The sequence below is a fragment of the Martes martes genome, assembly GCF_963455335.1.
Source record: "Martes martes genome assembly, chromosome: 9".
Lineage (NCBI taxonomy): Eukaryota > Metazoa > Chordata > Mammalia > Carnivora > Mustelidae > Martes > Martes martes.
The window spans coordinates 23,174,755-23,200,855 of record NC_137896.1 but is presented as its reverse complement, the minus strand read 5'-3'; the positions used below and the strand labels follow the sequence as shown (position 1 = coordinate 23,200,855).

Sequence of the window (26,101 nt, the reverse complement as noted above, 5' to 3'; positions counted from 1 at the left end):
TTCTCTTATTCTTAGTGCTTCAGCTTCAAGGAGTTCCTCTGAACCCATACCCTTGGTTCCTTTCTATCCCATGGACCTCTGTTCCTGGCAGGGAAGTGGAGAAAAACTCCTACTCATCTTTTAAATTTTAGCAAAAATGTTCTCCTCAGGGCAATTCACATCTTGATTTAGTAACTGTATAACCTAGGGCAAGTTATTTAACTCCTCTTAGCCTTGATTTTTAAATCAATGAAATGAGAACGAAAATGAAGTGTACCTCTCATGGCTGTGGTAAAGACTAAATAAGATAATACATATCAAGAGCTGAAAGTGACATTTGGCACATAGCAAGTAACACTTGGGCAAAATGCAGTAGGAGAAAGAGGTACTCATTAAATCATTGCCGAGAGTGAAGGAACAAATTAAGATATTATGTATATCAGAAGACTCTGTAGGTAAAAGATTTCTTCCTTTCACTAATTAATTTGTTAAAAAATTTACGGGTTAGCCACAATATGCTAATAAGCATTGTGATAGCACTGGGTGGCTATGATTTGAATAAATGATGAAAAATGGAATGGCAGTTTTGAGGCGAGAAGGAAGGTATTTGAGTCAAAATTAGCTCATGGGAATAGATGGGTTAGGAAAGTATTGGTGATAAGATTAGACAGGTAGATGAGGGATCTAGACAGTGGATACTAGAGTACAGGGCAGAGAAGTTGTAACTTGTTCCTGTCGTAGACTGGTAAACCATCTGAGAATAAATATGTCCGAGAATCTTAGTGATGTCTGGGCTTTAAATATGTCCGAGAATCTTAGTGATGTCTGGGCTTTCCTTTCTGTTGCAGAGTTTTGGGGAGACATTGCCAAGGAATTTTACTGGAAGACCTCATGTCCTGGCCCATTCCTCCAGTACAATTTTGATGTAACTAAAGGAAAAATCTTCATTGAGTGGATGAAAGGAGCAACCACTAACATCTGCTACAACGTACTGGATCGAATTGTCCACGAGAAAAAACTTGGAGATAAAGTTGCTTTTTACTGGTAAAAAAATCTATCTTGAAGTCTGTGACAGATAAAAAGTTACCCCTCACATTTATATAGTGTTTCATAGTTACAGAGTACTTTAAAATTTATTAATTCATTTGATGCTTGCAACCACCCGGTTGTAAGTAAAGTATCATTAATTTAATCTCAGATGAGGAAAAATACCTCAAGTGAGTTAAATGACATCCCAAAAATCACTTAACTAGTATGTGACTGAACTGACATTCAGAACCAAGTGTCCTGATTTCTAGTCTAGTATTCTTGGCTTGTAGTGGGAGAGAAAAGAGGGGAGAGGGTATATGGAAGCAAACAGGACTGAGTATCATTCTTTCTCATTTTGCTTTGGGACGAAATGGGTATTGAGTTTTTTGCTACCGGGACCACTGTTGTCGTCATTATCTCTGAGTAAGCTATAGTACCTGTTGGTTCATAGTCCTTTCTGGAGTTTCCCTGGTGTAATGTGAAACTGGCTCCCATTAACAGAGGGCAGGGGTAGACTGAAGAAAGAGGCAGGCCACTCCGGGTTGGTAGGTGGCAGTTTTAATAAGCAAAGAGAACTTACATACTAAGCTTGTTTGGGGCAGCAGCAAGATGAATGGATCACTGCACTTGCCCTCCAAATCTTAAAAGTTTGTAAAGAGGTCCTAAGTGGACTTGGTACTGTGCAGGTATTTTCTTTTTTTTTTTTTTTTAAAGATTTTATTTATTTATTTGACAGACAGAGATCACAAGTAGGCAGAGAGGCAGGCAGAGAGAGAGGGGAAAGCAGGCTCCCCGCTGAGCAAAGAGCCCGATGTGGGGCTCGATCCCAGGACCCTGGGATCATGACCCAAGCCGAAGGCAGAGGCTTAACCCACTGAGCCACCCAGGTGCCCCTGTGCGGGTATTTTCAATACTACATTGCAAGGCTGTGTCCTTGGAGTAGCCTCTGGGAGCGAGAAAGGCAAGTGGAACCCACATTCCAAGGACATGGAAGGGGGTAAGAAGTCTCCAAGTGCCAAGGTCCAACTCATGGGTCAGTGAGGTAAATCAGTGTTCACATCTTTTCAATGACATTCCCCAGTAGTGTCAGACACTATGCTCAGATGCTTAATAAATATCTCATTTGATACTCACAACAACCAAGAATGCACTGTTTTCCTCAGTTTCCAGGTGTGAAAACAAGTTCTAAGATGTTAAGTGACTTATCTGAAGCCATACAGCTAGTAGAAGTAGGATTGACATTCAAACCCGGGTAGTACAGTTACAGAGTTTACACTCATAACTGTGACACTGTTATCCCTCTAATTCTTAACATTAGCTTTTCAGTAGCTTTGCAATATAGGTGAAAAATTGAGGCACAGAGAGTTAAAATGTTGAAAAAAGTCATAAGGTAAGTAAGTGGTAGAGCTGGGATTCAAACCCAAGTCTGTGTGGCTCCTTGTTGGTAACACTAGCTTATGCTGCCTCCCCAGTGGGAACTTTTTTTTTTTAAGATTTACTTATTTATTTGAGGGAGAGAGTGTGCGCGAGCACGGGATTGGAGGGGGTGGGCTGGGCAGAGATAGAGGGAGATACTTAAACAGATTCTGTGCTGAGCATGGAGCCTCATGCAGGGCTCCATCTCACAACCCTGAGATCATGACCTGAGCTGAAACCATGAGTCAGTTGCTGCACCAACTGAGTCACTCAGGTGCCCCAACTTTTTTTTTGTGGGCTCTACACATGTGGCCTCTACACTAGCAGAGCCTAACATGGGGCTTGAACTCACGACCCGAAGACCCAAGACCTGAGATCAAGAGTCAGCTGCTTAACCTACCTATGCACCCAGGTGTCCCCACCACCCCCCCGCACAGTGGGAACTTTTCAAGACCTCCTCCTTCCAGCAACATAGCTTATAGGTGATATTACTATACTGAACCCAAATAGAACCTTGAAGTTCCAGTAATTGGGGTGTTGTTTCTGCCTTCATCCATGAGTACTTTGAGAATTGATCTGTTTCTTTTTAAGTGAGCCAGTAGAAGCAGCTTGGATGTTTCATGGGAGAGTTAATTGGTACTCAGTCAAAATTTGCCCAGTTTGTTTGACATATTGATAAGAGCTCTAATGTGAGCTCTACTCTGCTATTCATTTGCTATATAGCACAGGCAAGGCATTTAACTCTCTGAGAATCCATTTCCTCTTCCATAAAATGGGGGTAATAATTTCACCTTTGTCCTTTCTCATTAGATTGTTATGAAAATCAAATGAGATGATGTTGTGAAAGCATTTATTTACTTATTGGAAAACACTGTACAAATGTGAGTGGTCTGTTCACATTGCCATTGCTCAGTTTGGGGTTACTTTGCCATTGAAACTCAGTCTTTAATGTCTGTTGGGACTCTCTTTAGCTCCTGTTCTGGGACTTTATGGCTTGAGCTCCAGCTGACACTTGGTTCACCTCCTAAGTTCCTTAGGTATCAGAAAATCTTTTAAGATATGTAAAGGAGATGCTTGTGTCTGATGTTTCCTGGTTTAAAGTAATTCAGGTGTGAGATGAAAGGCTGAGAAAACATAGGCCAGACTTGTTCAGGTACTGGAGATTGCTCCAGAATCCTGAAGCCCTTCTTTCTAGTTCCCCCACCATCCGGACCTGAACAGGATCTAGAGAGCTTCTCTTTCCCCATTTGTAAAACGAGGGTAGTAGACTAGATCAGTTTTCTAAATGCTTCAGAAACTACTCGTTACTAGAGATAATAGCAGGGGTTTAATTCATGAAACAAATGAGTCAGAAACACCATTTAATAAATTGCTTTTGTGGGATTCCCAGTGTGTATTAACAGTAAAGCCTCCAAGAATTCCTACAGTAAAGATACCCAATTAATTTTTTTAAACATGGGATTACTCAATTTTATTTGAGCTCCAGACACTTTTTGCAGCATGCTGCTAATATTATAAGAAGCAGTGTTCCATGGATACCAACTTGGGAAGCACTGGACTATATAATTTCTAAATTTACATCTAGTGCAAAATTCTATAACTCCCTCAACAAGACATCTTCACCCATTTTTACATTGGCCACTCAACCAACAAGAATTTTTAAAGATCTTGGATGGTCAGTCATATATTAGGTATTATGGAAATAGGGGTAGAGGAGTATGAGACAAGTACCACATGGGACATTATTATTCAGTTATTTTATGTTAATAATAAAGTAAAACCAAGCTACAAATAAATCACATTTGTTATAAAAAAAGTAAAGCGCAAATAGGCCAGATATTTGGTTATTTCCCATTTTTTACCTCCACATTTTAAATAATATGTTTATACTGCATACTTTAGAAAGCATGACTTCCTATTACGATAGATGAGAATTTGCTTCTTATATATTACTCCCACTTCTTTCTCTCATCTATCTAGCTCTGTTTTTTAGTTAATTTAAAACCAGTGTTTACATAAGAGTAATATATTATGATAGCATATCCTTATGTGCATTTCCTTTTTTGTTTTCTCTGAAGTTTAAAATTGCCTGCCATTTTTTTCTTGCATTTGCCTTTATCACGTTCTCAATACTTTTCAAACTCTCTATCATATCATTTATTCTTTGAAGCCCTCCATTTCTTCTAAAATCTTTTGCTTTGGAGTCTGCCTTCTTCCTGCTCAAATTTTTATTAATGCCCTTTTTTAAAAAAGTTTTATTTATTTGTTTGAGAGAGAGAGAGAGAGTGCCTGCATGCACAGCGAGGGGAGGGGCAGAGGGAGAGGGAGAATCCTGAAGCGCGGAGCCCAGATATGGGGCTTGATCCCAGAACCCTGAGATCATGACCTGATCTGAAATCGAGTTGGTTGCTTAACCGACTGAGCCACTTAGGCACCCTTATTAATGCTTTTTAAAATGACATATTTTCCATGATTTACTCCAGTTGATAAACTTCTTATGGTGCCACAATATGACTTTCTTTTCAAACTAAACTATGTCATTTATATAGCTCTAGTGGCATTAGCAAACCACATTTATAGCTCATTGCTTGTTTTGGGGCGTGCTCTGAAATAATGCACAGAGGAAACAATGCTCTTAGAACTATATTAAGGAAGAATTTGGCCTTTTACTTTTGGCTTGACACATTGTAGATGTTCGTGGAATAATAGTATTTTTAGAACTAGAAGTGACCGTTTAGACTCCCATCTAGGCCAATTCTTTTTACAGATGGATAGGTTAAACACCAGGATGGCTAAGTGATTTGCTTAAGGGTTATATACGTGGTTGGAGATAGAGCTGAGACCAGTCTCCAGATATCCTCACTCCTAGTCAGCTATTCTTTTCACCGTATGATCCTACTTCATTATTCAAGTTGTCCAACACTAGGCTGTGACAGTTGAAAAGAGTAATTTGCATATTAGTCAAATTAATTTGAATTAACTTTAAATTCATTTGCTTACAAATATGAGATAAAATGTGTTATCACGTGTTAATTGCCCAGATCTTGGTGTCATGGAATTGACATTCTCTTTGGAACACCAAATGGGCCTGTATAAATCAGCTGCAAAGCAATTATGGGTCCCAAATTGCAAAGAACCACTTACACAGAAAGTTCACAGATTCGGGAGAAAGCATGTAAGGAGGCAGCATGATAATAGGAGAATAAGTTTTGGTGTCCAGCTAACCTGAGTCCTGTTCCTGCCACTAAATAGCTGTATGATTTTGTATAAATTATTTAATCTCTTTGAGCCTCAACTGTAAAATGTGGATAAAAGTCTCCATTTCATAGAATTATTGATTGAATAGTATAACAAACTGATGTGTCCAATTCCTGGCACATTGAAAGCACTCAAAAAATATTAGCCATCATTACTATTATATTGGGACAGTGAGAAGACCAAATTTGTCTGGAGTAAAGAGTTCATAGAGGGAACAATTTTTTCGTTCAATAAATACTTTGTGAACTTGCCACATACCAGGAACTATTCTGAACAAAATCCATGCCTTCATGGAGGTTATATTTCAGCTTGAGGAGAGAGACAATAAACAAACAAGCCAGTAAATATATAACAGGTAGTGATAAGTGCTATAGAAAACTACAGCATGGCATAAAGGAAAAGGGAATGGCAACAAAGAGTGGGGGTTGATAAGGGAAGAACTGTCCGATAAAGGTGACATTTGAGCAGACATTTAGGAAGGAAATGGAGTCTGCCATGTGGATAGTTGGGTTGGGAAGGAGAAATATTCGAAGTACATGGAAGAGCAAGTGCAAAAGCCCTGAGGTAGGAATGTGCTGCTGCTTGGCTGAAGACTAGCTGGGAAGTTAGTGGAGCTGAAGCAGTGTGAACTAGAAAAAGAGAGATATTAGGAATAAGGTCAGCAGGACATTAGATCATGTAGAAGCTTGAAATTCAATATAGGCTTTTGGGTTTTATTTATAGTGAAATAGGGAACCACTGGACTGAGCACAAAAATGATGATTTGATGTACTTAGAATCTTTCTGTCTTTTGTGTTGAGAATAGACAGAAGGCAAGAGTAGAAGCAGAGAGGACAATTAGGAAGCTATTATGGAAATCAGATGAGCAAATGTTGGTGATTTAGACCATAGTAGTATCTTGAAGATGGTTAGAAGTGGTCAAAATCTGGATCTATTTTGAGTGAAGAGCCCATGGAATTTGCTGACTTGGATTGGATGTGGGGAGTGAGACAAAGAGGAGTCAAGGTTATCTTCAACAGTGGATGAGGTCCAGGAATGGGAGATCTTGAATATTTTTTGGAGACCTGTGAAAGGATTATATGCAGGGGAATGACGTGGTCATAACTGGGTTTAAGAAGATTTATCTGGATACATATGAAAATGGGAATGTGAAGCCGATTGCTGAGAGTTTATTATCCAGGATAGAGGTACCTGAACTGGGTTACTGCTGGTGGGAATGGAATGGAAAGATGAAATTTTAAAGGAATTTGGAGAAAAGAAAAAACATAGGTAACTTCATGTGTTGGTGGAGAGACAAAGTTGAGAAGAGTCAACATTCCCTTTACTCTATATAACATTTTACCTTTTTCAAAGACACACGCTCATCTGATCCAAAAGCTAAATTTGCCCTCTAAATAAGTGATTTCAACCTCTCTTGTACTTTCTTCTTCCTAGTGTGGCCTTAGAGGTGTTAGTAGGGGCTTAATGCGTTTGTGTGAGAAGGTGATGGGTGACAAAAGTTACTGGAATAGACATTCAGGGAGAGATAGTCAGTGAGGGATGTTAGGGGTAGTGCAAGGAGTAGGGACTGGCTAGTTGAAGAGACACTAGGGGAGCGTAGAAGATTTAGAGGATTAATTAAAGGGTTTGTGGGGAAAGGGGGAAAGAGTGGTTGACGGCTATTATTCTGGCAATTTATATTAACGCTGAATCTCTAGGTTATTCCAGAAGAGGACCCCAGTCTTCAAAACACATGAAATTTAGTATAGTCCATTCCTTCCAGTGTTTGTTTTCAGTTGCCTCTGGCTTTCATCATCTCTGTGCCTTCTTCTCATCTTCAGCTGAATCATTGCCCTATAGCCTCAGGCTATTATTAATCCTTCCTTAGAAACCAGTGCTTCTGAGAGGCAGGTGACTTTAGGAGTGATCTTTGGACAGGAACTCTGCTCTTAGAATCCCTGTGTGCTCCCAAGTATGAATTCCAGAGTGTGATATTTAGAATTCTCCAGATACCTGTGAGGTATGTGTATGTGTCTTTGAGAAGGTGGGAAAGTGAGATAAGCCCATGTTCTGACAGGGAGAAGATTGTCAAGGTGATACACGGAAAGCCAGACCCCAAAGTGTGTACTGTCCTAGCATTCATATGGAAGGGCTCTGTTAATTACCTAGGCCCATGTCCTGGAATTCCTTTCAGTGATATGGGAAGGGAAGGACTTTTTTGTCCTCCCTCTATGTCTTCACTGGTTTCACAATGGTGTATTTACTAATTAAAATATACATGGTATGGAAAAACACTTAAGAAAGAAGATAGCCTCAGACCATCTTTTCCCTTCTCTGGGCCTTCCCTTTTTGGGAGTGGTGGAGGATTAACTATAGATACTCTGCAAGGTCCTTCTTCTGCCTCTTACAGTTCAGGAGTCTATGATTGTTTCTGAAGAGGAAGTGGTTTTTAGAAGTTCTGATGCAACCTGTAGGGACTTTATGGTGACTCAGTAGGTGGGCTGGGTTTCTGTTGGAGATGGTGAAATAAAGGCAGGATTTCAGAAGGTTGGGGGTGAAAGGGCTGAGGTAGAGAGTCTGTACCCCTTGCCTGGGGGCAGTACTAGTGCTGGTAGCATACACTTTGTGCAGTGGAGGTATGTGAGGAAATAACTGTTGCTGGGAAAAGGCTTTCTCCAGTTTGAATCAGGTAGGCAGATTGCGGAGGAGGGCAGCAGGATTTCATGTTTTGGGTGAATCGCTAATCTGTCTCTTTCACTTCTCCCTGAGTGTCATGACCCTTGATGCCTTAAAGAATTCTTCCCTGAAGTGGTGAAAATGAGACAAGTAGGCTGTATTGTCCAAGTCACTGGTCACTTTTTAGAAGTAGGTGGGATATGAATAATAGATATGTATTATCCTTTGTTATAGATTAGTATATTATTATATATGCTAACATATGTGATACTAAGAATGTAATAAATGGAAACTGTCTTGAAGCCTGATTCAGTGTCCTGAGCTCCTGTCAGCTTTCTTCACTTTGTGTCTGGGCCTGAATTCTTATACCAGTGTGTTTAGTAAACAGTGAGGAGAATGGCTTTAGGTAATTCCCTTTTCTGAGCTTTCTTTTTCCCACCTGTAAACTGTAGGGGATGAACAGGATACTTGTTAAAATTACTTCTAGCACTGACCTTTAGAACTGCTGTCCCATATGTAGGGAACTACAGTGACAGGGCAACTGGGAGAAGTTGGAGGTAGGGTAGGAACCCAGTGGTGACTTCTTGTCTCTTAAAGGTAGCGGATAGTCAGGTGGGAGCATGAGCTCTTGCTTTAGGGTACAGACTCTTTTTTTTTTTTTTAAGATTTTATTTATTTATTTGACAGACAGATCACAAGTAGGCAGAGAGGCAGGCAGAGAGAGAAGGGAGGAAGCAGGCTCCCTGCTGAGCAGAGAGCCCGATGCAAGGCTCGATCCCAGGACGTTGGGATCATGACCTGAGCCGAAGGCAGCGGCTTTAACCCACTGAGCCACCCAGGCGCCCCTAGGGTACAGACTCTTAAGTACAGAAGGCATGGAGATGAGGATGGGCCTTCCTTCTTGGTTTTGGTTTGAGAGAAACTGGGCACTGATAATGATCCTCAGTGTCGATACCTTAAACCTCTGAGAATTTGAGATTTTCAGTTCTAATCCTTTGAGGTCATTTATTTATTTTTTATTTTAAAAAAGATTTTATATATTTATTTGAGAGAGAGAGAGAACACAAGCGGGGAGAAGCAGAGGGAAAGGGAGAAGGAGACTTCCCCCCAAGCAGGGAACCCCACATAGGGCTTGATCCTGGGATTCCAGGATCATGACCCAAGCCAAAGGCGGGTGCTTAACCGATTGAGTCACCTGAGTGTGCCCCTCCTTTGAGGTCATTTAGTCTACTTCCTAAACAAAGCAGGAATTGTAGCCTCAATATCTCCATCCCCAACAATCTCCATGTATGATCATTCTGATTTTGGAACACTACCAAGACTACAGAGTTCATTCACTATCTGTCCCATTGTTGGACATCTCTGGTACAAAGTTCTTAGATATATTCCCTCCCTATAACTTTCTCTCCACTCAATCCTCTTCCTTTGGTTTTCCTTCTGTTTTCTAGGGCTACATAGAATAATCCTATTTTGTGATTTTTGAGGGCAGTTATTATATCCCTTTGCTAGGCTGAATATGGAATTATAAAAATTTAAATCTAGAAGATGTCCTTTTTTTTTTAAAGATTTTATTTATTTGACAGAGAGAGATCACAAGTAGGCAGAGAAGCAGGCAGAGAGAGAGGGGGAAGCAGGCTCCCCGCCGAGCAGAGAGCCCGATGTGGGGCTCAATCCCAGGACCGCGGGATCATGACCTGAGCCAAAGGCAGAGGCTTAACCCACTGAGCCACCCAGGCGCCCCTCTAGAAGATGTCTTGAAGATCATCTAATTCAGTAATTTTCAGTGTTTTTAGGCATTAGAATCCTTTCGTTCAAATAAAAATTGTATGTATAGTGATTAACAACAGTAGGCTCTGGACTCTGCCTGGATTTCAATCCTTATTTTATCTAATACTTCTTAGTTGGGCAAGTTGAGTCCCTTTTAATTTTTTATTTTTTTAACGACTATTTATTTGAGAGAGCACATGAGCAGGGGGAAGAGCAGAGGGAGAAGGAGAAGCAGACTCCCCACTGAGCAGTGAGCCCCAACATGGGACTCTATCCCAGGACCCTGGGATCATGACCTGAACCAAAGTCAGCTGCCCAACCAACTGAGCCACCCAAGTGCTCTGCCTTACCTCTTTAAACCTCAATTATTTTCCTATCTATAAATGGGAATAATAACAGTTTCTATGACATCGATTGTTGTGAAGAATAGTTAGAATAATCTGTGTAAAGGGCTTACTGCTTGGTAAACTATGTTTAGTTTAGCTATTTTTATCATTAGTGTGTTAGCTATTTTTATCATTATTACCAAGAGCCTTATACCTGAAACAGGTGGGAGCAGAGTTAATCTGGTTGAAACATGAATGAGAAGACCAGAACCACATTCTTTTGGCTTCTTCACCAGGTCGCTGTCACTGTCGCTGAGGTCCCTGTAAGCTATATATGTGGACCATCTAGCGATTTGTAAAGCTCTGTTTGAAAACCCCTAATCTGGTCTAGTGTTCTTATTTTATGGATGAGGTAATACCGAGTCCACATTCCCAGATTTCTTATATGATGTGGTTTCCTGAACAACTCCTTTATCAACCATGTCAGTCTCCTCTGGACACACTGTAGTTGGTCAGTATCTCTAATGAAGTATTCTAGCTATGCTAGCTATGGTCTGCCTTGGGCAGGGAACTATTACCATTCTTTGTTCTAACTATACATATCTAAAATTACATTAGTCCCATTGACAGCCATACTCTACCATCCAACTTACAATCTCCTACAATACCTAAGACTTTTCTGTTTATTCTAATGATAAACTGTCTCCTTTATACTGTACTTATATGTTTGTTCCCTTTTTTTTTTTTTTGAACCTGGGTATGGTTTACAACACTGTTTAACAGATGAGGAACTTGAGGCTTAGAGAGTGGAAGTGATATGGCCAGTCACATTGCAATTGTAACTTGTCTGGACAGAACACTTATATTCTCTGTTGTAGGCACTATGCTTATTTACATAACCTTTGCTTCTTTGACAGTTTTCCACTTGTGGTGAGTCAGGCCTCAATTTGCCATTTGTCTAACCAGTAGTTTATTTTGAGGTTTTAGGGCTAGCTTTAGAAATGTTGACTACAATTTATAATTTATAATGCTAAAGACATTAAAGGGCAAACCTCAAAGAAATAACATCCTTTCCTCAGCTGAGAAGTGCTCATTTATCCACTCATCAAACAATTTTCTACTGGATATCTACCATATGTAGTCTGCACACTACCTTGAGAGTAGTGGATGAGGGGCATGGGGCGAAGGCAAAGGGACAGTAAGCAGGCACCGACAGTAGTTCAAGAAAAATATAAAAATGGAGATAAGGGTAGAGGTTATGAAAAGTGGTCAGATTTTGGAATATTTTGAAGGCAGAGCCAGTAGGATTTGCTAATGAACTTGATGTGGAGTAGAAGAGAATGGATTCGAGAATATCTCAGAGGTTTTTTGGGGTGCCTGGTAGCTCAGTCAATAAAGTGTCCGACTCTTAGTTTCGGCTCGGGTTGTGATCTCATGGATCGTGGGGCCTACATCAGGCTTCCTGCTCAGTGAGAGTCTGCTTGAGATTCTCTCCCTCTGCTGCTCTCTCTCTCAAATAAATAGATCTTTTTTACAAAAAGAATATCTCAAAGGTTTTTTTGTCTGAGCATCAGGAAAAATGGAATTTTCATTAGTTTGAATTGGAGAATGAAGAAGACAGGGAGGAGAAACTTTGGGAAGGATTAAGAATTTGTATTTCATACACAGAGATATAAAATTGGAGCTTTGACAAGTGCTAAGGAGCCAATGAAGAATTTCAGTTAGAAGTATGACATATCAGACATTTTGAAAAGATCAATCTCTTGATCATATATATTAAAAAAAAAAAAAAAAGAGCTAGCCTGAGGATCTGTAGGTAGAGGTCCTAACCATTGCTTTGTGCCCTTTGGCAAAGTATGCCACCCTTCTGAGCCTCAGTTTTGAGACCTTTCAAATGGGATAGCAAATCTTGTCTTGCCTATCTCAAAAAATTGCCATGAGGATTAGCTTAGATGGAAGATAAGAAAACATACTGAAAAGATTTATTACTATGCAGTGGTGCTAATACTCATACATATCACACATGTCCAAGGGCATTGTTAGGCAGAGAGATTCAAGACTGACAGCCACATGATGACTTTTCTATCCTTTCTGAAATGCCCTTCTTTCCTCTCATGCACACTTAGCCTCTTTTCTCAAACTTAGTTCAAAATCCACCATTTCTGGGAAATGATGATTGACCACACTTACTTCTTTTTGCATTCCTGTGATGTTTTCCTGCAATGGCATTTTCTCGTTTTCCTTGATCACTGTCCCCTAAGACTGGCCTTAGATGGTGGGTGGTTTGGATCTCTCTAGTTAAGGATTTTAAGCTTGTGAAAGTGAGGACTAGCCTCTCATTCCATTTCATTTGTGATATGACAAGCAGTAGGCACCGATTGTCAGGTGACCACTCTGGCAAAGATCATTTCCATTCCTTCATGGTTTGGGATTTAGTAGGTAAAAAGTTTTGATGTGGAGGAGGGACCTTTAATCTAGTGGCCTTTCTGGCTTTTCTTTGCAGAATAAAACTTAAACTCAGTGTTTGGGATTCAATATATGATCCCTCCCTAGTCTATATTATCAATCTTTAAAGTTTTGAAACATACCTACATTTATAAAAAAGTTACAAGTACAGCTCTTTCTCAGTCACTGGGACCCATGCTTAGGTACAGATGGGAGAGTAGAGCCAACTCAATAGTGGTCAGGAGCTGGGTTTGTCACAAAACCTATGTGGCTCCATGGAGATCCTCTAGGAAATCCCCTCAATCAAGAGCTGAAACTGATTAGCAAATGTGGGCTCTGGAACAAATGTGAGGTCTGGAGGGTTAACTTGCCTCTGGCCAAGATCCATAAGGCTGCCTAGGAGCTGCTTATGCACATCTCTATTTGAAGGTAACACTTGCTGCAACAATTCATCTGTATCCAGGTACTGGATGATCCTTCAATCTAGAGTCATCTTTATTTGACTTTCAGGACCTCAACATTCTATCTTTTCAGTCTTATAGCCCACCAAATGTAGCTTAAGGTCTAAACTGAATTGGTTCGCTATTTAATTTTATATCAAATGATGGAGATTTTTAAAAATTTCACAAATATTTCAGCAGGGACCTCCCAAAGAGTTTGTAGTTTAAAATTTTTATGAAGTAAGAATTTTTTTGAAACTGCAAATATGACTATCACTTAAGTAAGAATAAGGAAAATTTAACTGCATGAGAATAGGCAGAACACATAGCACAAAATATAGTCCTTTATATCAAATATGTGTAACTTTATGAAAAAACACCAGCAGTAGTTGAAAATATTACTTGGGCTTGGTATTGGCCTGTAGACTGCTCTGTGCTTTTCCACTTCCGTATCTAAGCTAATTAATGTTGTTCCCATCTCCCTGAATTGGTCTGTTCCTTATCTGAGCCAGTCTAAATCCTGCTTATTCTTTCATAACCATCTGAAATGCCATCTTCTTTGTGAAGGTTTTCCCAATTCTCACTTTCCAATCCTGTTTCTTGTTCTCAGCCAGAATGAATAATAAAACCTATATCTAGAAAGCACATTTACTGAAATAGTTCCCTCATTTACAGTTGAAGCACCTAAGGCCCAGAGAAGTAAAATAATTTGTAAAAGGTTTCATGTTTTAAGAAGTAGCAAAGCTTGACTTGAAACCCAGTTTTCCTGAGCTCTTGCCCTGTCCATTCATTTCCCTGTCATTTGCAGTATTCCCGCCCAGGGGCTGAGAGAGCTTCATCTGGAGCTGAAGATGGGCCTAAAAGAACAGCATGGCTGAATTTGATCACTTAAAATTGGGCCAGACCCTAGAGGAACCCGGGACATGGCTGAACAGTATGAACTTTATGCATTAGGGGACTTATGATAATAAAGGATCTGAGAGCGCTGCCCTTATTCACTTGTTAATACTGGTATCTCATTGTAGTTTTGGTTGGCATTTCTCTAATGATTAGTGATGTTTGATGTGCTTATTGGCAATATGTATGTCTTCTTTGGGGAATTGTCTATTCAAGCCCTCTGCCCATTTTTTAATTGTGTTGTTTTTGTTGTTATTGATCTTTAGGAGTTATTTATATATTTTGGATATTAATCCCTTATGAGATACACGATTTGCCAATCTTTTCTCCTATGCTGGGAGTTGCCTTTTTACCATGGGGATAGTGTTTTTTGATACACAAAATTTTAAAACTTTTATCAAGTCCAATGTCTATTTTTTCTTTTGTTTTCTGTGTTTATGGGGTTATAGTTGAGAAATCATTGCCAAATCCAGTGTCATGAAATTTTTATCTTGTGTTTTCTTCTAAGAATTTCATTGTTTTAGGTATTAAATTTAGGTCCTTGATTCACTTTGAGTTAATTTTTGTATATGCTGTTAGGTAAGGATCCAACTTATAGATAGCTATGCTCCATGGACAATCTACTAGCTTCTAGCAGCAGGTTTTTCTTTTTTCCAAGATTTTATTTATTTATTTGACAGAGAAATCACAAGCAGGCAGAGAGAGAGGGAGAAGCAGGCTCCCTGCTGAGCAGAGAGCCAGATGTGTGGCCTGATCCCAGGACTTGAGATCATGACCTGAGTCGAAGGCAGAGGCTCAACCCACTGAGGCACTCAGGTGCTCCTAACAGTAGGCTTTTAAAAAATTAATATGTAGATATTTATGATATGTGCCAGGCATATATTAGGTGCTTAGACATAGAAATAAACAAAAGAGATCTGGTCCTTATCTTCATGGAGCTCACATTCTGGGAGGGTGGGGCAAGATTTTTGCCAGTGAGCTGGAATTTTATTTAGGAAGAAAATGTTGGAGACAGTGTATTTTGCCTTATTTCTGCGAATGGGGGTCATGTCTCTAGGAACAAATGACTATACAAGTCCTTCTGTGACACTTGAGCACTGCCAAGGATTGTGAAGGTAGACATATGTAGGCATCCTTGCTAGAGGTTTTAGGTCTTTGTGGAAGTTCTCAGGATATTGAAGAGACTATGGTATGCATGATCTTGACCATGGGCTAAAGCTCAAAGTGGATGAGAGTCTCCTTCACTCCTTCTCATAGTGTTCCTGGAGATTCTTAGAAAAGAGGCTTCTCGGGGTGCCTGGGTGGCTCAGTGGGTTAAAGCTTCTGCCTTCAGCTCAGGTCATGATCCCAGGGTCCTGGGATCCAGCCCTGCATCAAGCTCTCTGCTCAGCAGGGAACCTGCTTCCCCCGCACCACCCCTCCCCCCCCCCCCCCCCGCCTCTCTGCCTACTTGTGATCTCTGTCTGTCAAATAAATAAATTTAAAAAAGGAAAGAAAAGAAAAGAGTCTTCTCTATGTCCATTTGGATACACTCCAAATTAGTGTAGTTGAACCAACACTAGCCTGGAAGTCAGAAACCTGGAACCTAGTTATAGATTTTCCTTAATTCCACTGTTAGCCTTGGCAAGCCACTTCCTCTGGATTTCTTGGATCTTTAAAATGGGGATAATTATACCTGCTCTAAGTATTGCTAAGTAACTGCGAGGATCAGATAAAGAATTATCCTCTAATGTAGTTTTATTCCATACTCATGTAAGGAATTAGCTGAATTCTTATTTGAGCTACAGAGATACCATGTGAGACAGGCAGGTCAGGTTTTATTACTTTTTTAAAAAAAGACTTTATATTTATTTATTTATTTATTTATTTAAGACCGAGAGAGAGAGAGAGAGAGAGAGAGAAAGAGAAAGAGAGAGAGAGAGCGTGAGCGCAAGCATGAGCAGGGGAGGGGTAGAGGGAAAGGAGAGGTGATCTCAACCAGACTCCATGCTGAGTGCAGACCCCAATGTGGGGCTCGATCCCATGATCCTGAGATCATGACCTGAGCCACCCAGGTGCCCCTTACTTTTATTTTATTTACTTCTATTTGTCTCTATCTCAGCTAAGTTTGTTCTCCCCCCTGCCCCCTGCCTGCTATGTAACTTAAACCTCTTTTCTCTGCAACTGCCTTGTAGGGTCCATTCTCCTGCCTCTGAAAGGAAGTAATGAGAATCAAGGAGTCTAAGATACATTAGAAATTATCCAGTCTAATACCAGTCTTCTCCCTCCTCCTCTCTAATACTTTATGGAGAAGGAAACTGAGGCTCAGAGAGAGGGGAAATTTTGTGTAAATTCATACACTGAATTAGGGGTAAACAATAAATCTAGGTCTGGTGACTCCAAATAATTATCTGAGGATCTTGTTAATAATCCAGATTCCTGGACCCTACCAGCCTATCAAATCAGAATCTCCAAAGGATAAGACTTCCTACTTGTATTTTTATATCCTTTTCAGATGTGGTGGGCAGTGGCAGCATACCTTTAAAAATACTTGTTTATTTGTTTGTTTTGTTTTATTTTAGAGAGAGAGCATGAGCAGGAGGGGAAGAAGGAGAGGGAGAGAGAATCTCAAGCAGACTCCATGGTGAGTGAGGAGCCCATGGAGTTCAACATGGGGCTTGATCTCATGACCTTGAGATCACAACCTAAGCCATAACCAAGAGTTGGATGCTTAACTAACTGTGCCACCCAGGTGCTCCAGAAAAATAATTTTGTAGATTAGTGGTCTTAAACTTTAAAAATTATATATCTAAAGAATTTTGAAAAATTACTTAACTCTTTACACATTTTAAAGTTCACATCTAAACATTATCATAAGATAAAATAATTGTTAAAAAAAAATGGGGCACCTGGGTGGCTTAGTTGTTAAGTGTCTCCTTTCAACTCTGGTCAAGATCCCAGGGTCCTGGAATCAAGCCCCATCTCCGGCTCCTTGCTTAGCAGGGAGCCTCTTTCTCCCTCTCTCTCTGCCCCTCTTCCGGGCTCGTGTGCATGCACTCGAATGCATGCGTGCTCTCTCTCTCAAATCTTTAAAAAAGTAATAACTGCAAAAAATCTAACTTCCAGGGACTCCTGGGTGGCTCAGTTGGTTAAGCGGCTGCCTTCGGCTCAGGTCGTGATCCCAGCCCTGGGATCGAGTCCCACATCGGGCTCCTTGCTTGGCGGGGAGCCTGTTTCTCCCTCTGCCTCTGCCTGCCACTCTGTCTGCCTGTGCTCGTTCGCTCTCTCTCTCTAACAAATAAATAAATTTAAAAAAAAATTTAAAAAAATCTAATTTCCAATGTGTTTTATATTGTATACATGTATATATTTCATATATCTTTCTTGAAAGCTTGGAACTGCAAATTTAGCTCACATTATCTATAGAAAATGTCCACCATATAACCTAATTTGCATAGCAAATTCTCACTGCTAACAATCAGCCAAATGAGATTTACTTTGTTAGAATATGCCGAACTTCTTTTTCAAGTAAAATAAATATGATAACTATTTAACTTCTGAATTATAACTCTAAGACAAATAAGGCAAGTAGTGTTACCATGAGTTTGTCACCTGGATAAATTAAAATGTTACTCCTTTTAGCATGGATTTCTTAAGAAAGCTCTCTGATTTGCTCTCTTGGAAGCCTTTTTCCTCTAAGGTTACAGTTCTCAAATTGTCCCTTTGGCACTCTGGAGGGTTTTTTTTTTTTTTAACCTTGGTGTGGTATAGATAAAATGTTGGATGAGAGAGAGATGGCATTTAAAATTTTTTTTATTTTTATTTTTTAAAGATTTTATTTATTTATTTGAGGGAGAGAGGGAGAGAGAGAGAGTGCACAGGCAGGGGGAGGGGTAGAGGGAGAATAAGACTCCTTGCTGAGCAGGGAGTCTAAGGTGGGGCTCGAGACTCAATCCCAGGACCCCCAGGATCCCAGGATCATGACCTGAGCCAAAGGCCCACCAGGCGCCCCATTTTTTTTTAATAACGTGGGAGAAGTATATTTGTGAAGGAGAAAGTGAGAAAGGAGAACCAACGCAGACAGATCAGTGTTAGGAAAGATTACATATCGAAGTTGAGAATCTGGACACTTATTCTTCAAACTTTTCCTGCTCAACTACCCATAGGAATAGAGTATCCTACCATGAAAACTAATGATTTCAACCAGGCTATTTACCTAAATAACAAAGAACCATTGTAATAAATATTTTTGCATGTGTCAAAATTGAGACACCTGATGTACATATAAAACAGTGTCCTCGGCTGTTCTTTCCACTTTCTTTTTCTGCTCTAGGCATATTTCTGTTTTAGGCAACGTTCCAAATGCTGTGATAATAAAGGATCTGAGAGGACTGCCCTCATTCACTTGTTTTGGGTAAGGCTAGCAAGGGGCACAGTATGGAAGGAATGAGTGTATATGATTTCCCTCCTGGAAGCAGGTATGTAAGCAGTGGGAAAGGGTTACCTTCTATACTGACCTAGGTCTGCCTTGTCAACAGAGAAGAGTTGCAGAATCCAACTGGCACCAAAGCCACGTAGGCCGAGGGGAACAGGCACAAGGTTCCTGGATCAGAGCCTGAAAACAGCTGGCATGAGGACAGGATGCAATAATAGCCTAGATTGCAAAGCACAAGTCCCACAACCTGAACCTTAACTCCAGGGGCTTATTGCCGTCTTTCCCATGGCAGAGTCCAGAACTGAGCCCAGTGTAGGGGCTCAAGAAATTTTTCTTGATATTTCTCCAAATCCCATTCTGTGAGTTTTACATTCTTCTCCCTCTGTGTCTGCCATTTCCCCCTGCCTGTCTAGCATTTGTCTACTTTGTTTGTATCCTCTGTAATCCCCTTTCTTTCCATGTTTCCTCACTCTGATTAGCCTGGATCTGGCTGGTCATATGAGCAGAGAACCTCATTCATTCATTCATTCATTCTTGTACCCATTTATTTCACAGTTATGTACTAAGTACCCACTGTGTGTCAAATTATATGCGAAGCACTGAGGAGGAAAAAGATAAAAATATGTCTTGTCTGCCTTTAAGGAACTTATAGTCCAGTGAAGTAAATAGATGCATACATATGACTATAACGTTAAAATAAATAAGTGCCAAATATTTAGGCAAATAGAGAATGAATGAATGAACATTATGAATGAATGAATAAATGAATAGTGCTAAGAGGCAAACTTTCTGGAAAGGAAGATTTGTAAAGATGTCTTTTTCCAGATTAATCTGTATGTTGTTGCAATTCTAATCAAAATCACAAAATTTTAAAATTTGAGATATAATTCATACCATGCATCCTACCCAATTTAAGTGTAAAAGTTAATTTTTGGTATAGTCACAGAGTTGTGCAATCACCACCATGACCTATTTTATTTTATTTATTTTTTAAAGATTTTCTTTATTTATTTGACACAGAGTGAAATTACAAGTAGGGAGAGTGGCAGGGAGAGGGAGTAGCAGGCTCCTGCTGAGTAGAGAGCTTGACATGGAGCTCGATCCCAGGACCTTGGGATCATGACCAGAGCCGAAGGCAGGCACCCTAGACTGAGCCGTGCAGGCACCCTCGTCACACCCAATTTTATTTTATTTTATTTTATTTTTTTTAATTTTTTTATTTATTTGTCAGAGAGAGAGTGGGAGAGAGAGTGAGCGAGCAGAGGCAGAGGGAGAAGCAGGCTCCCTGCCACGCAAGGAGCCCGATGTGGGACTCGATCCCAGGACACTGGGATCATGACCTGAGCCGAAGGCAGCTGCTTAACCAACTGAGCCACCCAGGCGTCCCCACACCCAATTTTAGAACATTTTCACCACCGAAAAAGAAACCCCATATTCATTAGCAGTCACTCCTCATTTTCCTCCAGCTTTGCCCACTGTAGCCCTGGGCAACCACTAATCTATTTTCTGTCTCTATGGCTTTGACTATTCTGGACATTCCATATAAGTGGAATCATACAACATGTGGCCTTTTTTTCTAGCTTCTTTTACTTACCATAATCTTTTAAAGGTTCACGAGTGCCATAGCATGTATCAGTTCTTCATTCCTTTTTTTATTTTTTATTTTATATTATTATTTTTTAAAGACTTTATTTATTTATTTGACAGAGAGAGAGACAGTGAGAGAGGGAACACAAGCAGGGGGAGTGGGAGAGGGAGAAGCAGGCTTTCCGCTGAGCAGGGAGCCTGATGCAGGCTTGATCCCAGGACCCTGGGATCATGACCTGAACTGAAGACAGATGCTTAATGACTGAGCCACCCAGGTGCTCCTACATCATTCCTTTTTTTTTTTTTTAATTTATTTATTATTTTTTAAAATAGATTTTTCATTAACATATGTATTATTTGTTTCAGGGGTACAGGTCTGTGATTCATCAGTCTTACACAATACATAGTGCTCACCATAACACACACCTCTCCAGTGTCCATCACCCAGCCACCTCATCCCTCCCATCCCCCTCCACTCCAGCAACCCTATTTGTTTCCTGAGATTAAGAATCTCTTATGGTGGGGCGCCTGGGTGGCTCAGTGGGTTAAAGCCTCTGCCTTCGGCTCAGGTCATGATCCCAGAGTCCTGGGATGGAGCCCCGGCATCGGGCTCTCTGCTCAGCGGGGAGCCTGCTTCCTCCTCTCTCTCTCTGCCTGCCTCTCTGCCTACTTGTGATCTCTGTCAAATAAAATAAATAAAATCTTTTAAAAAAAAAAAGAATCTCTTATGGTTTATCTCTCTCTCTCTGGTTTCATCTTGTTTCATTTTTTCCTCTCTTCCCCTGTGATCCTCTGCCTTGTTTCTCAAATTCCACGTATCAGTAAGGTCATATAATTGTCTTTCTCTGATTGACTTAGTGTTTCATTCCTTTTTATGCTAGATAATATACCAGTGTATAGATATACCACATTTTATTTATCCATTCTTCAGTTGATGGATATTTGAATTGTTTTCTCTTTTTAATGTCATGAATAATGCTGCTATGAACATTTGTGTACAAGCTTTTGTAGGTGTATATGTTTTTAATTCTCTTGGGTGACTACAAGGATGCTAAAATCCATCCTTGGTGGACTTCAACTCTATAGTTCTCAGGACACCTGCACTTTGATTTTCTTCCTAATGCTAATTCTGGCTTTGAAAAAAAAAAAAAATCCTCCTTTTGGAGGCCATGTCATTTAGGAGGGGACTGCCTAGACTAGACATTTAGATAGTATGACTAGACACAGGTGACTACTAATATTTAAAATAATTAAAATTAAATAAACATTTAGTTCTTCTTCCATATTTCAAGTGTTCAATAGCTATATGTAGCTTGTGGCTACTATGTTAGATAGCACCGCTTTAAAATAATGGAGCTACTAATGTGTTAAGTAACCTTGAGGCCATCACTTCTCATCTGTGTATTAGGCTTCTCATCTGTAAATAAGGGTAGTGGACGTTGAAAGCCCTGTCTTCCTCTGGCATTCTAAGTGATTTATGATTTAGTCTTTGGGATGTGCCTCCTCTTACCTCCTCCTCCAGCCCTTCTCACTCTTCACTGTGACTAGGGCAGGAGTACCCAGAGGTAACATTAGTTTGCTAACTGGTAAAGTTATGTTGCTCCCACTCCCTCTTCCCTTGGTGAAAGGGAAAGTGACTTGAGGGCATACCTACATCTGAGTGCCTTACATTTGTGCAGCACTTTATGGATCATAGAACACATTATTTCACATGTTTTCTTAATTTTACATAATCAAAGAATCTCAAGGTTGGTAGAGCCTTAAAGGTCATCTCAAACTTCAGAAAGCATGAATCACATGGGTTGCTTCTAAAATGAGAATTCTAAGGTCCCCATTCCCTGGAGAAGGATCTAGTAGGTATCAGGGTTTCCCTGGCCCAGTCTGTACAATCCTATTCAGCAGCTCTTTGGGGGAGTTTGCATTATTAACACTGTGTGATCATGCTTTGAGACACATTGGCCTTGCTTGGTTCGTCCCAGCCCATGTCTTGGAGTCTGCTCTTTAGTATCCCTGGAAATCCCAGATTCTAGGTATCTCCAGAGTTAGGAAGCTCCAGAAGGAATACCTTCTATCATCGGACAGTTCTGACAGAAAGGCTTTCCCTATATTGAAATCTCCCAATTGACCCACCTCTTTGATTTATAGTTACATAACACTAGTCTGCTTCTTTCCCATAATAATCCTTAAGGTTCATTCATTTATTCGGCAAATATTTACTGAGCACTGACTATATACAGGTTTCTTTGCAAGGCATTGGGGATTCAGCAATGAACAATACCAATTCGGTCTGTGCGAAACATAGTCTAGTAGGAGAGATGGACAATTAGAAAAATAAATAATAATACAATTATAGCTTGAGAAAAATGCTATGAAAAAAATAAACAGGGGCACCTGGGTGGCTCAGTTTTAAGCGTCTGCCTTCAGCTCAGGTCATGATCCCAGGGTCCTGAGATCAAGCCCCGCATCGGCTCCCTGCTCAATGGGAGGCCTGCTTCTCCCTCTCCTACTCCACCTGCTTGTGCACTCTCCCTCTCTCTCTTTCTCTCTCTGTCAAATAAATAAATAAAATCTTTTAAAAAAAAAACAGTGTTGTGATGAAGAATAAAAGGAAGGGCTGATGCTACTTAGAGTGATCTGAAGCATGACATAGAGCAAACCATTTGAAAAACTGGGGGAAGAACATGGCATATTCTATCAGTAGGAAAGCTAATAATATGTTTGGAGTCTATTGAGCAAAATGGGACAATAGAACAAGATGAGCTGGAGAAGATACAAGGCATAGGAGAAGTTTGGATTTTCTTCTACATGTAATGAAAACCACTAAAGGATTTTAAGCAGGAGGTGGTATGATTTTTAAGATTATTCCAGATGATGTATGGATTGGGAGAGGGTAAGAATGAAGTGGGAGACCAGTTTGGGACCATTGTGGTCATCCAAGCAAGAGATGAAGGTGGCCTGAACCAGAGTAGAAGCAACAAAGATACAGATACTGAGACTTGCTGTCACGTATCTCAATATCGTCTCTTCTCCAGGCTAAACAGCTCAGTTCAATGTGTCCTCTCATAATAGGTTTGACTGCTTCTCTCATCTGGGTTTTTCTCCTCTAGAAGGCCTGACCCACCAAGTTAGATCCTGCCCTCTGTTTCTGTGAAGAAACTATCTTTTCCCACCTATTTTTCCCCCAGCTCTTTCCTCCTGTCCTGTGCTTTACTTCTCTGCTAGTCTAGGGAACTAAAATCTCCAATATAGCAACTGTCCCTCATGTAAAAGGGGAGTCCCAGTCTTCCCAGTCATTAATCAGTTACTAGGTTTTCTATGATTCAACCATGAACCTAAAGTACTTATTGTGCCAACTGAGCTTGGAGGAGATTGAGAGGAAGAGGACATGATCCTGCCCTTCAAGAACCCAAGGTGTAATGGGAAATATAAAGCCACAATAAATGTAAAAAAGGTAGTACTGATAGATCATAAGGAAAGTGAGATCTTCTGTGCCACAACCCACCATGTGACCTTGAGCACCTTAAATGGCCTCTTTGGATCTCTTTGGAGTTAGGAGACTAAACTGAATGTTCTTTTAAAAATTCTTAAGATACATCCAGGGCACTTGGGTGGCTCAGTCTGTTAAGTGCCTGCCTTCGGCTCAGGTCATGATCCCAGGGTCCTGAGATTGAGTCCCGGCATCAGGTTCTTTGCTCAGCAGGGAGCCTGCTTCTCCCTCTGCTGCTCCCCCTTCTTGTACTCTTGCTCTCTCACATGTGCTTTCTCTCTGGCAAATAAATAAATAAAATCTTTTAAAATTTTTTCTTAAAATCCTAGAGGGCTTGGGAGCTTGTAGTAGGCTAGTATTCTGTTTACCTCCTTCTCCTAATGAGCCAGGGGCCCCAGCTTGGTGTGTATGTCAGAGAAAGAAGACACTGGAAGAAGTAAGGTGCCTATATCAATAATGCATAGCTTGAGCCCAGAGTCTGGGAGAGGAATGTACACTGTGGGGTGTGCGTGTGTGTGTGTGTAACTAGAAGTGGGCTCAAGTAAGCAGTTCTTTTTTTTTTTTTTTTAAGATTTTATTAATTTTTTCAAGGAGAGAGATCACAGGTAGGCAGAGAGGCAGACAGAGAGAGAGGAGGAAGTAGGCTCCCTGCCAAGGAGAGAGCCCAATGCGGGGCCCGATCCCAGGACCCTGGGATCATGACCTGAGCCGAAGGCAGAGGCCTTAACCCTCTGAGCCACCCAGGGACCCCTCAAGTAAGCAGTTCTTAAATAGGTTTGTGCTTATCTGTTCCTTTATACCTTCTATGTACCAGGCTCTTTTCTAGGTTCTAGGGATGTATTAGTGAACAAGACAGACAAATTCTGTTACCATGGAACTTATATTCCAATAAAAGACACAGGTAATATATAAGCAAATAAAACACACGAGATAATTTCAAATAATGGAAAGTTATGTGAAGCAAATAAAACAATGATTTGCTAGTGTTTTGGGAGGGGCAAGCTGTGCACATAAGTGGGTACATAAGTATGGTGCATGTACTTGCAGATAGGCCCATGTTTGAGTCTTAGGTCCATATATTTCTCCTTATTTGTGCCTCTGTGTACAAATGGGCAGCTTTTATTTGTACAGTGTTTTGTATATTAGTATATGTGATTTTATGCATACAAGTACACATAGGTGAGCTGGTATGTGGTACACATATGGGGATATGTTTGCGGGGGTGTGTGGTATATGTTGGCATTTAGCTGTAACGAGATGTTCTGAAGTTTCTGTGGCACTTATCAGTGGGCCAGTTAAGGAAATGGCTTTTTGCCTCTGGCATTCAGGGCCATTTGCCAGCTTCCTCTCTCTGTGTTCCTTCTCACTTTAGAGAGCTCTCTGTGCTTGGCTCCTCTTAGTCCTAGGAGGCTAAGCCAACGAGAGGATAGTAACTGACTCATCAAGCCAGGAGCTGGAAAGAGGCTGATAATCTTCTGTGTAACCTCCAAGGCCCGGTTTCCCTGCTAGTCCCTGTCCTTCACACTGTGAGGCAAAAGAGTTGTGCCTTGAAATGACAAGACCTGACGATCTATTCTTGGCTTTTCCACTTATTATTTGACCTTGGCCAAGCTACTACATCTTTCTGGGTTTTAGTTACCTCTTTCTTGAGTACTCTGGGTAGTAAGGAAAGAGAGGGAGAGCAATGGCCTGCAGTATTTAGGGAAGGCTATGTGGTTTTGGTGCCAGAAGGTAAGGGGAAGGGATACTGAGCAGGGGCAATGGCATGATCAAAAGTGTGTAGGAAGCCAGGAGGAACCCACTTAAGATAAAATTCAAACTTCTTACCAATACTACAAGGCCCTATGTGATCTGGCTGCCACTTAACTCTCATTCTTACCTTTCTTCTTGTTCCCTACGCTCCAGCCATGCTGGCTGACTTACTGATCTTTGAATAGGCCAAACTCTTTACTGCCTCATTGCCTTTCCAAATTTCTGCCCAGGATATCCTTCTCAAGAATTCGTATGGTGGACTACTTCTCATTACCTGGGTCTTTTAGCTCAAGCATCACTTCCCCAGGGGGAGGCCTTCTGGGACCATTATTTAAAGTAGTTGTCCTCTAACGTTTATTAATATTTAAAATGTACATATCCTTTGACCCAATAGTTTTATTTCTTGTAATTCATCCTACAGATATATTTACAAGTGAGTAAAATGACATTTGAATAAAGATATTCATTGAAGCATTTATTTGTTAGATAAACTATGGCACATACAAACTGTGGAACATTATGCAGATGACAAAGAAAAAAACAGCACTATAAGTCTTAATGAAGAAATATATCAAGGTATATTACATTTTTTAAAAAGCAAGATGACTGAGCTCTATACTTAAGGTTCATACAGTTTATTGGATGTACA

General features: G+C 40.5%; 1 protein-coding gene across 2 annotated transcripts in view; it reads left to right on the top strand.

Moving 5' to 3' along the window:
• The window catches only part of ACSS2 (acyl-CoA synthetase short chain family member 2), a 46,982-nt gene that overhangs the window by 5,333 nt on the left and 15,548 nt on the right, over positions 1-26,101 (top strand). For both annotated transcript variants that reach the window (XM_080812821.1, XM_080812820.1), the window contains exon 2: positions 828-1,023. In XM_080812821.1, the coding sequence (XP_080668947.1) occupies positions 828-1,023 (196 nt within the window). The remainder of the gene's footprint in view (positions 1-827; positions 1,024-26,101) is intronic.